Source organism: Eulemur rufifrons, chromosome 6, assembly GCF_041146395.1.
Source record: "Eulemur rufifrons isolate Redbay chromosome 6, OSU_ERuf_1, whole genome shotgun sequence".
NCBI classification, from domain to species: domain Eukaryota; kingdom Metazoa; phylum Chordata; class Mammalia; order Primates; family Lemuridae; genus Eulemur; species Eulemur rufifrons.
The window spans coordinates 59,457,601-59,474,879 of NC_090988.1; the positions used below are offsets into that span (position 1 = coordinate 59,457,601).

Below are 17,279 nucleotides of genomic sequence, written 5' to 3' on the forward strand. Positions count from 1 at the left end.
TCCAATTTAATTCTTTGGAGAGCATCTATGTCTTCATTCACCAAATATTAATTGAGCACAGGTACCAGGTGACTAAGATATACATAATTCCTGCCCTCATGGAGTTTACAGTGGGACTATTCAAGAACATTTACTTGGGTAAATGAACAATGATTTTAAACCTATTTATACTTATACAGGGATTTAACTTCTGCAACAGAGCAAGTTATTCACAGACAACATTTTATTCCTAAATTAATTCATTCATGTATTTTGAAAGCAGCCACTATTAAAGTGTTAAATAATAAATAATGTATCCTATCATTTGACATTAAAAAACACTTAATTTGAACAAAATCTTCAAGAATAAACACTTGGTACATTAATTGTGCCTAGAATATAAATATTAATACCTAGGAAAACTTTCAATGAGAAACACAGACTTTAGAATTAACTTTGTATCAAAAGCACAGCCAAAGTGTGTTTTTTTTTAAATCTGTAACACATTTACATCAAATTACCAGGCATAATTTTGAAATTAATTAGAATTCAGAGCATCTGTTTGCTTGCTATTAACTAATGATTTAGAACTATCCAAATGAATATGTACTTTAAAAAACACATTCAATAGCACCACTTAACTTGTAAAATTATTCTTGTCAGTTACAACCTCTTTGTGAAATTTTTACTTTTTAGCACAAGCCACTTATTTTCTGGCTGCTCAAAAGCTACCAAAATGTATCTAACAAGAAGATGTACTTTGCCACTTTGCTATCAAACTGTTTATAGGAAAATAAGTACCACCATTTCTAATATCTTACCTTTATGTTTAAGTTTAATTCATTGTTATCATCAATAAAGCTGCTTTTAACCATTATGTTTTCCAGTTTTAGATCTCTATGTACAATATCTACCAAGAAAATAAACAACAAACCAAATGAAATGAATGATGGAAAAATAATTAGAGGGCACACAAATAGAAAAAAAATGAATATATTTGACAAATTAATATCCACTGTTGGAAAATTTGAGGAGGGATAAAAGCATAATTCTGCCTTGTTCTATCACATTTATAAACCTCTTTCTCCACATTTCTAACCATAAGGAGCCATTTCCTCTGACTCCTTCATCTCTACCCATTCCCCTGCTACTCCAACTGGCTGCTCTTCAAGATGAGTGGCCTGGTGAGTGTGAAGGAAGATCCTATCCAAGCTCTGGTATTTCCAGGAAGAGAAAGATAATCTTAGTCACAAACCGGCAAGGTTTCCCACATGCTTAGGTCTTCAAATAGAGGATTCCTTCTTTACTTCTACGCATATGTTACTGTCAACATAAACATTTTAACACACTGATACTTGGCTATGTACATACAAACTATATTATTTCAGTGTATTTTTCTACATCAACACAATTTTCCTACTCTTTAAATGCTAAGATAAAACCAACCAAACAAAAGCCCCTGAGACACAAAATCTCCAGTTGAACATGTCAGAGCTCAGGTAGGATTTTTATGCACATGCAAATATAATCATGTACCAAACATTTCCTTTACAAATAACTAATTCAGTTCATATCCATAGCAATCATTTCGCTACACTTAAAAAGTTATAGATACAATTGCTAGAAAAATATAGTTGAATGAGCCTTGGATTGGAAATTACACCTAATCATTTATAGTTCCCTTACACAATTCCCAGGCTTTCTTTTCAGAATTTTTATTGTTTTTATTGCTCTTCTTACATAAATACCACACAGTTTTAAATAATATATCTTTATGTTTTGATTTTTGGCAAGGCAAGTCTCCCTGCTGCCTCCATTGTTCTCTCTTTTTTTTTTTTTCATTGTTGTCTTAGCTCTTCTCACCCACTTTAGAATAATCATATCAAGTTTCATGAAAAATGTTGTTAAGATTTTGTTTGGAATTATTGACATTAGCCTAATATTAAGCCCTTGCAATTTTTTTCCCTCTGCCTAGAAAGCCTGCCCATTTTTTTCTGACTTTGTATTCTTCTGATCAAATATTGCTTCCCGTGTGAATTCTTTCCTGACTTTCCAACCAAATGAGGCACTTATACTCCTATACCCCTTGTACTTTATATGGCTTTCCATTAGAGATATTATCATGTTCAATTACATTTTTTTCCATACTCAATCTCCTACCATCCTGAATTCCTTAAGGGGCAGGAGCCTTGTCTTTTAATTTTTATTACTCTAGGACCAATCACAATGCAGTAGATGCTCAGGAAATATCTGCTGAATGAACCACTGGGTTCCAGTACCAGCTCTGCCACACCAAACCATACCACTGCACCTCTCTGGAACAAAGTTTTTTCTCATCTGTAAAATGAGAAGGTTCTAAAGTCACATGTAAGCCAAACCAACCTTGAAGGAAAAAAAGAGAGGAGCCTGAGGAAAAGCAGCAGCAATAATACCAATAAAGCAATTAGAATAATCAGAATATTTTAAATGTGATTTTTAAAGTATTGTGAAACTACTCTGTATAATAGTATAATGGTGGATAAATGTCATTATATATTTGTCAAAACCCATAGAGTGTACAACACCAAGAGAGAATCTTAATGTAAACTATAGTGACGTGTCAATGCAGCTTGATCAATTATAACAAATAACACCACTCTAGTGGTGGGTTTTGATAGTGGGAGAGATTTGATGTGCAGCAGCAGGCAGTATATGGAAAACCTCTGTATGTCTGGCTCAATTTTGCTGTGAGCCTGAAACGGCTCTAAAAATAAAGTCCAAAAAGACCAAAAAACCCTAGAACATATAGATTTTTATGTTATTAATATATAAGTGTTTCAGAAATTTCATCTTTATCATTGATTTGTCTACTTTTGATGTGATAATATTAGCTGCTTTTTAAACTATTAAATAAAAATGTTCATAATTTCAGCCTTGTCCATGTACAATGTATTGTATACCTGCATTGTTTCTAATTAAAACATGTTTACAAAAAAGTTTACAAGGAAAATTTTTTAAATTAAAAATTAAATCTTCTGTTAGCAGGTGTTATTTACGTGACTATGAATCCAGAATACAATTACACTTAAACAAAAGTGATATCTGCATTCATGGAGTCAATGAGTTGAATGATCTCTTCTTACCATTACTATGAAGATATGCTATAGCTGATGCAAGACTTTGAATGATCCACCTTGTCTCATTCTCTGAGAAATGTCCTTTCCTATTCAGAATTTCTTTGAGTTCTCCATCCTCACAAAGCTCCAACACAAGGTACATTTTCTGACATTACATATTTAAAAGAGAGAGAGAAAGTGCAAATTATATACCTGGGAATCTTTAAAATGTTATATATTGCATATATAATCATAATCTCAACTTATTCATTTAACAATATTTGTTATCTATTATGTAGAAGATACTGTAGTGGATACTGGAGAAACAAAGAAGAATAAGACATAGTCTTTTTTTTCTTTTTCTTTGAGACCGGGTCTCACTTCTGTTGCCCAGGCTAGAGTGCAGTGGCATCATCATAGCTCACTGCAACCTACAACTCCTATGCTCAAGTGATCCTCCTACCACAGCCTCTGGAGTAGCTGGGACTAAAACGTGTGCCACCATGCTCAGCTAATTTTTCTAGATTTTTGTAGAGATAAGGTCTCCGCATATTGCTCAGGCTGGTCTCAAACTCCTGGCCTCAAATGAACCCCCTATCTTGGATTCCCAAAGTGCTAGGATTACAGGCATGAGCCACTATGCCCGGCCAAGACATATTTACCCTTAAGAAGCTCACAGATAGTTATACAATATCATGTGGTAAGCACTAATGGCCCAAAATGCCATGGGTTTTACAGAGGAGGGGCAGTCTCTACCTAAAGAATGTTTGCTGAGGAGCAACAATAAAGCCATGTCTGGATGTCTGAATAGGAATATATGGGTAGAAATGTGGGAGAGCACATGGTATTTGCAAAGACTCCAAACATTGAAATAGCACTAGCTGTTAAAAGAATAACAGGTATCTCAGCGTTAACAGCATGGGGAACTTGGTAAGGTAGAGAAGAGTAGAGTGGTGAGAGGTTAGGCTAGAAAGAACAGGTCGATGCCATGTTTTAAAGAGTCTTGGATATCATGCTAAGGCGTATGGATTTTTCCCGTCTGCAATAAGAAGCCACTGAAAATTTTTAAGCTGGTGTCTGGAGCGGGAGGTGTCTGATATTACCCATTGTGCATTTCTAAATGAACACTCTAGCAATAATGCAAAACAGGGCTCAGCAAAGTTTCTCTATAAAGGCCAGACCCAGCGGAAAATATTACTGGCTTTGCAGGCCCTACAGTTTCTTTCACAACTACTCTACTGCTATAGCATGAAAGCAGCCATAAACAACACAACAAAACTTTATTTATAGACTCTGAAATTTGAGTTGCACATAATTTTCACATATCATGAAATATTACTCATTTACATTTTTTGCAACCACTTGAAAATGTAAAAAACGTAGCTTATGGGCCACACAAAAACAGGTAGCAGGCCAGATTTGGCTCGCAGGCTGTAATATGTTGATCTCTGTTTACAGAGGGTGGATGTGAGGCATAGAATAGAGACAAGAAGAGGGTAAGGAAAAAGATGTAAAAAATACCTACAAGGAAGAAACAGTAAGACTCAGTGACTAATTGGGTGTGAGTGGTAAGAAGTCACGGACGAAATGCCTCCTCCATATATGCTGTTTCTGTTTAATAAGATCACTTTAGATATTCCAACAGTCAAATCATCTATTGAGTCAAAAAGACTCACAGTCAACTAAAACACAAGTCTTTTTCACACATCTTGCTATTCAAACACAGAGTACCCTCCACATCTTCATTCTAACCTACTCTGCTAGGCGCTTTTGTTGTTTTTAAATTTTGGGATCTGATTCTGTCCCTATAAGCACTGCTAATGCAACTTGTGTGTTCAATCAGTAAGCATGAAAACAGGCAGGGAAGGTTAACACCCATTCTTTCTAAAGCCACAATTCTGATTCACTGAACTTCAGGCTGCTTTAGAATTTCAAAAGGAACTGCAAAGTCTTATACATAAATAAGCTTTTGAACTGGACCATATTTTTTCCATTGACAGCACTGTATAGACCACCGGTGCATGATATGGTAAGTGAACTATTTGAAAGGAAAAGTTGCATTAGTTGATGTCCATTTTAAACATGTAAGTTGGTCAAAATTATATCAATAAAAGTTACAAAACAAGTCTTTTTATAATTCTTAGAAATAATTGTGTAGACCTGGAGAACATTTAGACTCATAAGAAACCACAGCATAGTCAGCCTGGATGATCAATACCATGGCAAAACCAATCAGCCAGCAATTTGCCTTAATCCTTAAGATGGCTTCAATAGAAGGTCTATATTTTCATGAGTATTTATGGGGCAGAGGGGACAGATCTGATCTACATGAATCAAGGGCTAAGCCATACATTAAAAACAAACGAAAAAATGGATGACAGTTTCTTTTGCTTTTGAACTATTCTAGATTTAGAGACCCACTAGTGCCCACGATGCAGCAGCAGAGTCCAGACTTACTGTCCCACCTGAAACGACTTAAGAACTGGACAAAATATATTTAAAAAAAAAAACAAAACAATTTTTAGACACTAAACATCAGGCAGCATAGGGCAGTGATACCTGAGAGAGAAGAAACACATGATTATCCTAGCTCACTATCTAGAAAGATTTCCAGACAACAGAACAGGGAGGGAGAATCCAAGCAGAGCCCAGCAACTCCATAAATTGAGGAGGTAGATGTGGGAGTCCAGGAAGGCCAAGAGAACTAAAGTTCACAGGACAGAGTATCAAAGAGGAGAAGGGTGTACAGAGAGAAAGCTCCTCAAGTCTTTAGCAGAGTACTAATCAGCACATGTGTATGGGAAAATACCCAAAGCTGGGTAAAGAACCATGCAAAAGGAGAAGATGGAACAATCACTGGCTCTTATACACAGCCAGGAACAGTCTGTGTTCCCATTAGCCAGGGGGAAAACTTTGTGATTCGCCAGACACTAGAGAGAGTACTCACAAGGGTCGTACCTCAGAAGTAGGGAAAAATTAGTCCTAGACTAGGTTGCTCGGATGCCACCTGACAAAGCTGAAAGCAAGCTTCAAAAGTATCAAACTTTCAAAGTGACTCAACTATAGCCTAGAATAAAGCTCAAGAACAGTTATAAGAATATAAAAACATCTACCATGCAACAAGGTAAAATCACAATGTCTGATATCCAATCAAAAATAAACAGGCATACAAAGAAGAAAAATATAACTCATAATGAAGAAAAAAAATCAATCACACCTGACCTGGAGATGACACACATGATAAAATTAGTAGAAAAGGACATTAAAATAGTTATTATAACTATATTCAAGAAGAGCATGTTAAGTAGACACATGGAATATATACATATATATATATATATATATATATATATATATGTATGTATGTTTTTAAGCCAAATCAAATTTCTACCAGAAGAGATTAGCAACATATACAAAGCTACAGAAAAAGAGATTATGGAATCCCAAGACATAGCAATAGAAACTATACAAAATGAAACAAGGAGAGAAAAACAAAGATTGAAAAAACAAATACAGCATCAGTAAACTGCAGACAATATTAAGCAATCTAACTTGGAGTTCCCAAAGGCGGACAGGGGAAGGCAAAAAAAAAATTGAGCAAAGAGTGCCCATAAGTTTCCTAAATTTGATGAAAACCAGAAACTCACAGAACCATGAATCCCAAGCACAAGAAACGTGGAAAAAACTATACCAAGGCACATCATAATCAAATTGCTTAAAATTGATGATAAAGAACAAAACGATTCAAGAAGATTTGGGGTTAAAGGAAATCACAATCTCTAACAATGAAAAGGGTAGAGAAGACTTTTGGCATCATTACCATATATTGCTAATGGATAAATGAATGATAACTGGTCTTTGTTACCAAGCACTTCTCATGAATCAAACGTAATGCGTACGCCAAATTGACTATTACTACCTTAGAAACTGGCAAAGGAAACGAAGAATAGTAGCTAACATTTAATGAGGCAAATGCTTTATATTCATTGTTTCATTTAACCCTTCAACAACCAAATGAGGTTGACACTATTACTAAACCCATTTTATAGATGAGGAAACTGAGGTATAAAGAAGTTAAGTAACTTTTCTATGGTCTCATAACTAATCAGTGGTGGAATCAGGATTCAAATGCATAGGCAATCTGACCCCAGAGTCCACATGCCCAACCACTACACTATTCTGTTTCCAAAAAGAGAAACACTCAAGCCCATAGTACTAAACAATCTGGAGACATAATGTCAAATAACCCAGGCTTCTGAACAACTCTAAATGAAAATTATAGACATTTAAAAAGAAGAATAATAACATCTAAGAGAAGAAGAAGACAAAACACATGGGTAAGACAGAGATAATAAAATATCTTCTATACACTGTCATGCCAAATATATCCATGCCAATTTGATTATGAAGCTAACCTTGCCAAATTATGACAATATTCCAGTAGACTCTACTGGAGAAACTAAGGACTAGAGCAAAAGCAAAGCCACCTCTAAGAGAGCTCTAATCACTATTTGGCTATGTATGAAGTTGCTTTAACTTTAAACATTTGTTTTCAACATGCCACCAAGAACATACTCCTGAAGACAGCAATCTAATCATCAGACACCTAATTACACAAACAATAATAAAATTTCTCCAGAATGTTCTCATCAATCTCCAATGACAGACTCATGCCAAGGACGTGAGCAACTGGCCCAACGGGATTACTTCAGAATAGAATAATATTCATTTTGTAATAACAACTTTTAAAATGCAGCATGTAAGAGAGCTTTACCTTTGGTGTCTCAAATATTTGTTCTAGGTGTATGATGTGTTCATGTTTTACACTTTTTAGGATGTTCACCTCCCGTTCAAGTAACTTCACAGCAGAGCTTCCCGCCTTAATCAATAAAGAAACACAGATTTCACATATGAAAGTCACTCTTGCATTCCTCAAATATAATTTAGTTAGTTTTTATTTTTTCCTACATTTTTTTAGAAGTTTCTGTTTCAAATGATATCATGCTATTTATTCCCATGATCAGAATAAATTAATTATGCCCCTCTCTCCTTTGTCCATCTTAAGTTATATACAATTTGGCCTCGAGCCACATCTGTTTCTTGGACTGTTTCTATAACTTAGCTACAACATGGTATCTGTCCTCTCATAAAATTATTCCAATTTTTAATGTGCTTTTTTATATTTCCTTTAAAATTATGTTGATCCTTTGATACTAGCATAATAAAAACAAAATCTGCTTCCAGAGACATCAATTGGAGAAGATAAAACAAAATGTTTTCCTTTTGTTTTGTTGTCTTGATATATATATATATATATATATATATATGAAATAGGCAATGATATTCTACACTCAGCTCTACATCATGTCACTTCCTGGTCCCCCTGGTTAACTGCGGGACAGAGAGAGAGAGAGAGACAGGAAGAGAGAAAGATCTTGCCTTCAGCCAACCTAACCCCAACTTTATCTCCTAACATCTAACATTTACCATACAGATAGCAAAGGGTAAAGTCGGTAACACTCTAGGGAGCACAAGGACTTCATTCCAGGTGTAGGTAATTGATTGTCTACAATGTCATCTAAGAAACTCTAGAAGGGCTTTCTCCACCCTTACCATTACCACCACCCCCTAGTCATTACCCCTTTTGATATTGAAATTGCCACTATTTGAGGATAAGCATTGTCCTAATTTATGGGTCTTATTTCTGCATTAAAAAACATCCCTGAAAGGGATAACAAAGGTCCTATTTCTCCACACATACCCCCACCCAGTTTGAGCAAGTATATAATGGTTCTTAAAAGAATGGAAAGGGATTGATCATAGGCAAACTGTACCTAGTTCATATTTTACCTCGGGTCATTCCAGCTTCCAATTGCCTTTGCTCTTTAAACTTTAGCATCTCAGGAGTGAGCTGCCCACCCTCTATGCCCCTTCCATATAGGATGAAAGTCACATTTAAAGGTTAACCTTTAAGAGAGTCAAGAGAAATGGTGACTGTAAGGAGTGAATTCTTATCTAGACTAGATGTGGAAATTTCTCCTAATAGTTCTCCACAATTTCTCCTAATATCCATTTCAATTCTGTTTCTCCCCCTTCCCCAAATGGCTTAATCTGTATGGAGTGTAATAATACATAGTTCAATTCATATATTGACCATATAATTTTATTTTACTATCTTAGTGTCCTATAAACTCTCAACAATATGTGCTTGAAAGATTATTCATTCCTAAAGTTGCAAGCAGGTATCCTGTTTATCTAACCCTAAAACCAAACCCCGAACCCTACCTAACACCAAAGGAGCAAAGGAAATAACATCCTAGGTAGCACTTGGGACGCTACCTAGAGTTCTAAAGAATTCTAGAAAGGGTCTTAATCCCTTTATTAAGATTACTATTAATATGATACCTCATTAAACTTTAGGGAGAAATGGTATGTAATTTGCTACAGTTTGATTTAAAGAATACATAAAAACCTACTATTTCATTTCATAAATGTAACATTTATCATCACAAATCCAAGGGGAAGATACCACAATGTTATTGTTTTGTTTTTTCCCAGGCACAGAAATGAAAAAAGTTGATGAAATGATCAGGTGTAAAGTTTGAGGTTTTAGACTCTACCTTAAAGAGAAGCCTAGTCATTCTCTACCCCAAGAGGAAGAGGAATACAATGGATATAAGTAAACAGTATAGTGGCAGACAGTGGAAAAAGTGGTTCAAGCTGAAAGAGGAGGTAGGATGAATAAACAGAGTTAGCTAACAGCAAGGAAATGAAAAGAAAGGATCGGAGAAAAGTATATCAGAACAGTATCAGGAGAGAGTAACGGGACTTACTTCTGGCTAAGACTTCGAGCCCATGGCCCTAAGCCTGCACATACTAAGAACTGGCCTTTACCTTCCGCTCACTCTGGTAAAATGTACCTACATTTGGTTATAATGGTTATGTTAACCCTTTCATGTGTTTTTTCCAGACAGCACTTGCTTACTGGAGTTCAAGAACTAGTCCCTTCCCAGGAGGCTAGAGAAATGCCCACACTTCTCCAGGGCATCAGCCCAGGCCCTGGCACTCAGGATCAGGGGCAGCTGTGTTAGTGTGAAGGCTGTACTGCCCACACCCGCCTGCACTGGCACCGTCCCTCAGTATGATGCTAAGAAGCCTTACCTTTTCTTTGTTCACTTTTTTGATTGCCCACTTAGTTTCTGTTTCCTTGTCTGTAGCTTCAAAGACCATTCCAAAGCTCCCTCGTCCCAATATTCTTCCAAAGGTATAGATTTCCTGGAGAAAAAATTAGAGTTCTTTGACTCTCTCTGCCATTTATCAGGTATTAAAAATGAACATAAAATAGTGACAGATATTCACCCAAGGGAAGAGAGATTCTGCTCCAGGGTAAAGTCAAACAGGAGACACTACATATTTGCTTCATAAACACATCTCAATGAACTAAAAATAAGTTTTGAAAAATTTTATTAAATGTCCTTTAGAGGAAAACCATAAAAATCCCAATGGTAAAATGTGGAAAAGCTCAAAAGTATAAAAATGAATCTCTTCCAAATTGTAATATTGATGAAATATCTTCATGAGAAAAGAGTGAAATGGAATAGCAACACAAATATGTGTGTATGTATGTCTATATAAAATATATTCACCCCCAAAATTTCTACAGCTGTGAGGGCTATACTACAAAATCAACACATACTAACCATTGAGCATTTGTTTCCTTATTTAACATTACTTTTTCTTTATCTTTATTGTTTCTATTAAAAAACTCTTTTGTTATTTTATTCCTTCTGCTTTAGAAAAGCAATATGTGAAATATATTTAGAAAATTTAATATAAATCAACACTGAGAAGAAAATAAACACAGCCACTAATACCACTATCTGGACCAACAATCCTCCCGTTTATCATCTAACTTCTGCTTACAAAGAGAGAATGCAGTAGTTTTGCCAACACCAGCATTCTGGTTCACACTGTAAAATAACAAACAGGTAACTCATTTATACTTTCATTTCTTGTAAATGTGGTTGCGGGAAGTCAAACTCCCAGATCCAAATCAGCTCCAGAGCATTAACAAGAGTTTCTGGATCTATCATGCATAGGGACCAGCACATGGGAGAACAGCTGAGCTAATGCCACTAGGTGACACCTCACGTTGGGTCAGCCAGCTAAAGCCTTCCCTAGAGATGTCTTTCTCTCTCTCTCTGTGACCACTTTCACATTCATCATGCAACAGGTAAATTAGGCGCTTGTCTTCATGTCTTCTAATGCTTATATTCCTTTCTTACTTTTCTAAGAGAAGATTCAAGGCCCAAGTAATTATTCACATCCTTCATGAAGGGCTTCCCTGCTTCCCGTTCACTGTTCCTTTATTTTTATCCCCTTCAGCTTGTACGCATTGGTCCTAAAACACTATTATTACTCTCTTGCTTACGAACATTTTGGCTCACTTTTTTTCTTCCAAGATGGTCTAGAAACTCCTTCAGGAGCTGCTTTTTTGGTATTCCTTAAAAGATCTAGCTCCTCCCTCTTCCTCATTACCCCTTAACAGTAAGAATCAAAATCAGAAACTTTATATGATTAATTAGAAAATAAGACAAAATATAATTTTATTTGTATTATATTTATGTGCAACTCCCAACTATATACAAGCATACCTTGGTGATACTCCAGGTCCAGTTCTAGACCACCACAACAAAGCAAAGCAATAAAACAAGTCACACCAATTTTTTTGGTTTCCCGGTGCATATAAAAGTTGTGTTTACACTATACAATTGTCTATTAAGTGTGCAATAGCATTGTGCCTTAAAAAGCAATGTACCTACCTTCATTTAAAAATATTCAATTGCAAAAAAAAAATGCTAACGATCATCTGAGCCTTCAGCAAGTTGTAATCTTTTTGTTGGTGGAGGTTTTGTTTACATGTTGAAGGCTGCTGGCTGATTAGGGTGGTGTTTGTTGCAAGTTGGCAATTTTTAAAACTAACGCAACCATGAAGTTTGCCGCATCAACTGACTCTTCCTTTCATGAAAGATTTCTCTATAGCATGTGATGCTGTCTGATAGCATTTTACCCACTGCAGAACTTCCTTCAAAATTAGAATCAATCCTCTCAAACTCTGCCACTGCTTTATCAACTATGTTTATGTAATAGTCTAAATTCTTTGTTATCATTTCAACAATGTTCACAGCATCTACACCAGGAGTAGATTCCATCTCAAGAATTCACTTTCTTTGCTATTCCATAAGAAGCAACTCCTCATCCATTCAAGTTTTATTATGAGATGGCAGCAATTCAGTCCCATCTTCAGACTCCACTTCTAATTCTAGCTCTCTTGCTATTTCTCCATATATGCAGTTACTTCCTCCACTGAAGTCTTGAACCTCTTGAAGCCATCCATAAAGGGTGGAATCAACTTTTTTGAAACTCCTGTTAATGTTGATATTTTGACCTCCTCCCATGAATCACAAGGGTCTGTAATGGCATCTAGAATGGTGAATGTTTTCCAAAAGGTTTCAGAGGAATCAGGAATCAGAGGAATCACTATCTATGGCAGATACAGCCTGAGAAATGTATTTCTTAAATAATAAGACTTGAAATTCAAAACTGCTTCATGATCCATGGGGCTGTAGAATGGATGTTGTGTTAGTAGGCATGGAAACAGTATTACTCTCCTTGTACATCTCCGTAAGAGCTCTTGGGTGACCAGATGCATTTGTCAATGAGCAGTAATACACTGAAAGGAATATTTTTTTCTGAGAAGTCTCAAGAGTAGACTTAAAATATTCAGTAAACCATGCCGTAAACAGATATACTGTTATCTAGGCTTTGTTGTTCCATCTATAGAGCCCAGACAGTGTAGATTTAGTATAATTCTTAAGGGCCCTAGGATTTTTGGAATGGTAAATAAGCATTGGCTCCAACTTAGGGCCTTGGCCCCTAAGTCAGCCTGTCCCTTGAAGCTTTGAAGCCAGGCATTGTCTTATTCTCTCTAGCTATGAAAGTCCTAGTTGGCATCTTCCTCCCACAGGAGGCTATAATGTCTGCATTGAAAATCTGTAGCCACTTTCATCAATTATCTCATCTAGATCTTCTGGAGAGCTTGGTGCAGCTTCTACATCAGCACTTGCAGCTTCTCCTTGCACTTTTATGTTTTGGAGACAGCTTCTTTCCTTAAACCTCATGAACCAACCTCTGCTAGCTTAAACTTTTCTTTCAGTTTTCTCACCTCTCTCAGCCTTCATATAATTAGGGCCTTGCTCTGGATTAGGTTTTGGCTTAAGGGAATGTTGTGGCTGGCTTAATCTTCTAGCCAGACCATTAAAACTTTCTCCATATCAGCAATAAGGCTATTTTGCTTTTTCATCATTCATGTGTTCTCTGGAGCATTTTTAATTTCCTTTAAGAACTTTTCCCTTGCATTAGCAATTTGGCTGTTTGGTGCAAGATGCCTAGGCTTTGGCTTATCTTGGTTTTTGACATGCCTTCCTCATTAAGCTTAATCATTTCTAGCTTTTGATTTAAAGTGAGAGATGTGTGACTCTTCCATTCACTTGAACATTTAAAGTCCACTGTAGGATTATTAATTGGCCTAATTTCAATACTGCTATGTCTCAGGGACGAGGGAGGCCCAAGGAGAGGGACAGAGATGAAAGAGCGACCCAGTCAATGGGTCAGAACACAGACACCATTTACTAATTAAGTTTGTCAGCTTATTTGTGACATCCCAAAACAATTACAATAGTAACATCAAAGATATACTGATTACAGAACAATACAACAGATACTTCAAGAATTACCAAAATGTGACACAGAGACACAAAATAAGCACATGCTCTTGGAAAAATGGTGCTAACAGACTTGCTCAATGCAGAGTTGCCAAAACCTCCAATTTGTAAAAAAATGCAGTATCTGTGAAGTGCAATAAAGTGAAGGGCAATAAAATGAGGTATGCCTGTATTATATAAAGCTAGTTAAATGTCAGTTAAAATGGTCATTTACCCTTTTTTCCCCACAGACCAAAATAATCTCTTCATAACCATTTCCCCAATTTTTTGTATCCTTTAAAAGTTAAACTTCCATTATCTCTCTAAATACATAGAACCACAATTTGGACACAGTATCTTAACAAGATTTTTAAAATGAGGAATGGCCAACTAGTTTTTTATAAACTAATCTTTTTCTTCAGCTAACTGCTTTGATATTATCACATAGTGGTGAAAATAAGGAGAAATCCACTTCTTATTTCTAATAAGTTTAGGAGGAAACCATTAAAATGACAATATAGATCTATTTTTATTGACATAGAAGAAGTACATGATATAATGTAGAAGGTGAAAAGCGTACATGATATTATCCCACCAGAAAATGTGTATATTGTGGAGGTGCTTACATCGATGTCTGGAAAAATGTTCATCTAAATATTAAGAGTAGTTATCTATAGAATTGAGGATGATTGTAACTTCCTTCTTTATACTCATCTGAAATGTTCGAAATATCTACAGTGAGCCTGTCCATTTTATGGGAGAAGAGAAGCTTCAATTTCTTTTTTTTGCTGTTGTTTTTCTACGTATTCATCTCTGGAAAGAGAAGCTTCAATCTTCAATTATACCAGTTAAGGTTAGTTCTTTAAAATATGTATATATTTGAAATATTCCATAATTCAAAACAGGAAAAATGCTAACGAAAAATAGAATAAAACTAGTACATGCATAGAAAAACAATGAAGTAAAGCTAATAATTGTTAAATTGGTTATATCTGGCTGATGATTTTTATTTTCTTCACTTTTCTATCTTTATTTTCCTAACTTTTATAACAAATACATTTTGCTTTTACAAAAGCTCTGTGGCTAAATCTAAAACTTGGTAAATTTGTGGGTTCTTTTTTTTTTTAAGCACAGGCCCTTTATTTAAAGGTGAGAGATTTAAACTTTTCAAGTCAGAATTTCTCAGGAAGTTTTTCTGATCATTTCAAGTAAATTCCCAAATATCTTTTAAAACAATTTTTAACAGTTATTTAACATTAATGCAATTTTCTTCTTAATGTAGTTGTTCTCATTGCAGTTCCTTTAATCTGATGTTAAAGAAATACATTTTAATTTTTTAAATTATTCTAATATTTAATCCATACTTTTACATAATAATTTGAATCCTGGGAAGAATATTGGTATTCATCCAACGATAAGCTAGAAAAGATGGAGGGGTTCATGAGGGAGATTATGGCCTCACTACCAGTCACCAAGGAAGTGAACAGCCAAACTATCTAAAATCATCTGGTCTCTCAGCATCTTAAAGCAGTCTAAACAAAGACACCACTATTGCTTTCAGCAACAGTCAAGATCTAAAAACCAAATGCTCTCATTTTGTCTAATAAAAATGCTCTCCACTTTAATTAAAGTCCATTTGGTCCTCCATGAACAGAAAATAATTAGTTTGTATTTTCTTTAGTAAAACTTTAACCTACTTGAAAATGGTAAAATTCCTTTTTTCTTTACTTCCTTTCCTTAGAGACTTATTTTTAAACCATTTTTGCCATTAACCGTTGACTTAGAAGAAGATTGGAGGTTCCTAATAGCTTCAGTTTACTTACTATATACCTCAATAGCAGCTCCATTGTCCATCCTTATATGACGAACTTTTCCTTCTGTAAAGTTCGCCCGACCCCATTGCTGTTGAGATGTTTTTCTCTCTACATATGAGGTTCTTGAGGGCTTGGACCAAAGAGGAATAAACAAAAAAAACTTTAAGATATGATATTCTTGGTTGACAAAGAACTCTAACTTAGATAATCTGGTAAATCTTTAATATGTGCCATGATATCTACTATGTACAAAGTAGTTTACTGTCTTTTCCAAATTCTAAGCCCTATACAATTTCATCGGCTCATTAGGCTAAAGGAGACCTTATGAAATCATTCAATCCAATCTCCTAAATCTAGGCAAGTCTATATTGTAGCAGATACATCAAAACTTAGCTGATGATTCTTTAAAATCACCAAAGAAGGTAACGTCACAATTTTCTCAATCACCCTTGTTTCAAAATATAACAATTATCTCAAATTGTTTATACATAAATTATTGGCCAGACGTTCACAAAATATGCTTTGAGTGAAAATAATATGGTAACACTTCACTCAGAGACACCTATATGGCAGTACCTATACCATAATACAAATCATAAATAATAGTTGAAGGTGAAAATATGAAAAAGATACAGTTTTGGGGGTGGAAACTTGACTTTTCTTAAAGTTACTGCTCTTTGTCTCCAACGTTGTGCTATATCAACTACAATCTTACACACTCCTCTTCTCTATAAAGATGAATACATCCAGACCAGTCCAATTGGATAGCCATAAATTGTAACTAATATAAACTGATTTTGTAAAGTATAGTTAATATTCCATCTAGATAACCAGAAATTGTCTTAAATAATAAAGTCATAGCCACCTTTTATTTAACCACAACCGTAAATCTCATTCTCCTTCAGTTGAAAAAAATACATAAAACTTCAGATTTAATTCAACTTGAAAACCAATCTATTTCTGTATAAACCATTTTAAGAAAAGGAAGCTGGAATAACATCCCTAATTTTTCAGGATTCTGAGAAATAATTAATTTGGGCAGTGGTTGGAAATATCATAAAACAAGTTACTAACAACTTTGCTCACCTCTTCTGTGAGAAAGACATGTTCCTTTAATAGTTAAGAAGGCAATGAATTAGCTGACAAAGACTCATGGGATATGGAAGAAGCTAGGGAAGGGATTAGGGAATAGGATGTCAACTTGTGCTGAGATGTAGAATCTTCGATATTTACCGAATGTTTCCCAGAGGTAATGTCTCTGCTGCTATTTTTTTCCTTTTTTCTCTCCGGTGAAGCTAAAACTTCTGCACTAGCATTGCTTGATGTCTGTGACATTTCCACCACCAAAACTGGAGAAACCTTTGTTTTATAGGAACATACACAAAGTTCATTTTTCTTAGAAGTACTGGAACAGTTGGGGCATTTTGTGGATTTTTTATCGAAGCCACTACCAGCCATTGCTTAACTCTGCAAGAAAAGTAACTTGAAAGAAAGATATTTCCACTGTTTGAGGAAGAAAACCAGACCAAAAAGGATAAGGCAGTTGATGGTGAAATTATAACTTCCAACTGGTGAAGTCCTTAGGTTAATGATGCACTAGGTTTATATTCACACATGAGAGCTGCAGA

The 17,279-nt window shown here is 35.3% G+C and overlaps 1 protein-coding gene across 9 annotated transcripts in view; it reads right to left on the reverse strand.

The window, feature by feature from the left end:
* Positions 1-17,279, reverse strand: part of STK33 (serine/threonine kinase 33) — a 148,466-nt gene that overhangs the window by 46,988 nt on the left and 84,199 nt on the right. For 8 of the 9 annotated variants that reach the window (XM_069469535.1, XM_069469534.1, XM_069469532.1 and 5 more), the window contains 6 exons: positions 16,885-17,272; positions 15,668-15,781; positions 10,236-10,349; positions 7,849-7,953; positions 3,102-3,240; positions 801-889 (listed from right to left, as the gene is read on the reverse strand). In XM_069469535.1, the coding sequence (XP_069325636.1) occupies positions 801-889; positions 3,102-3,240; positions 7,849-7,953; positions 10,236-10,349; positions 15,668-15,781; positions 16,885-17,109 (786 nt within the window). In that variant the 5' untranslated portion in view covers positions 17,110-17,272. The remainder of the gene's footprint in view (positions 1-800; positions 890-3,101; positions 3,241-7,848; positions 7,954-10,235; positions 10,350-15,667; positions 15,782-16,884; positions 17,273-17,279) is intronic. The other variant, XM_069469536.1, reaches the window with a different exon arrangement.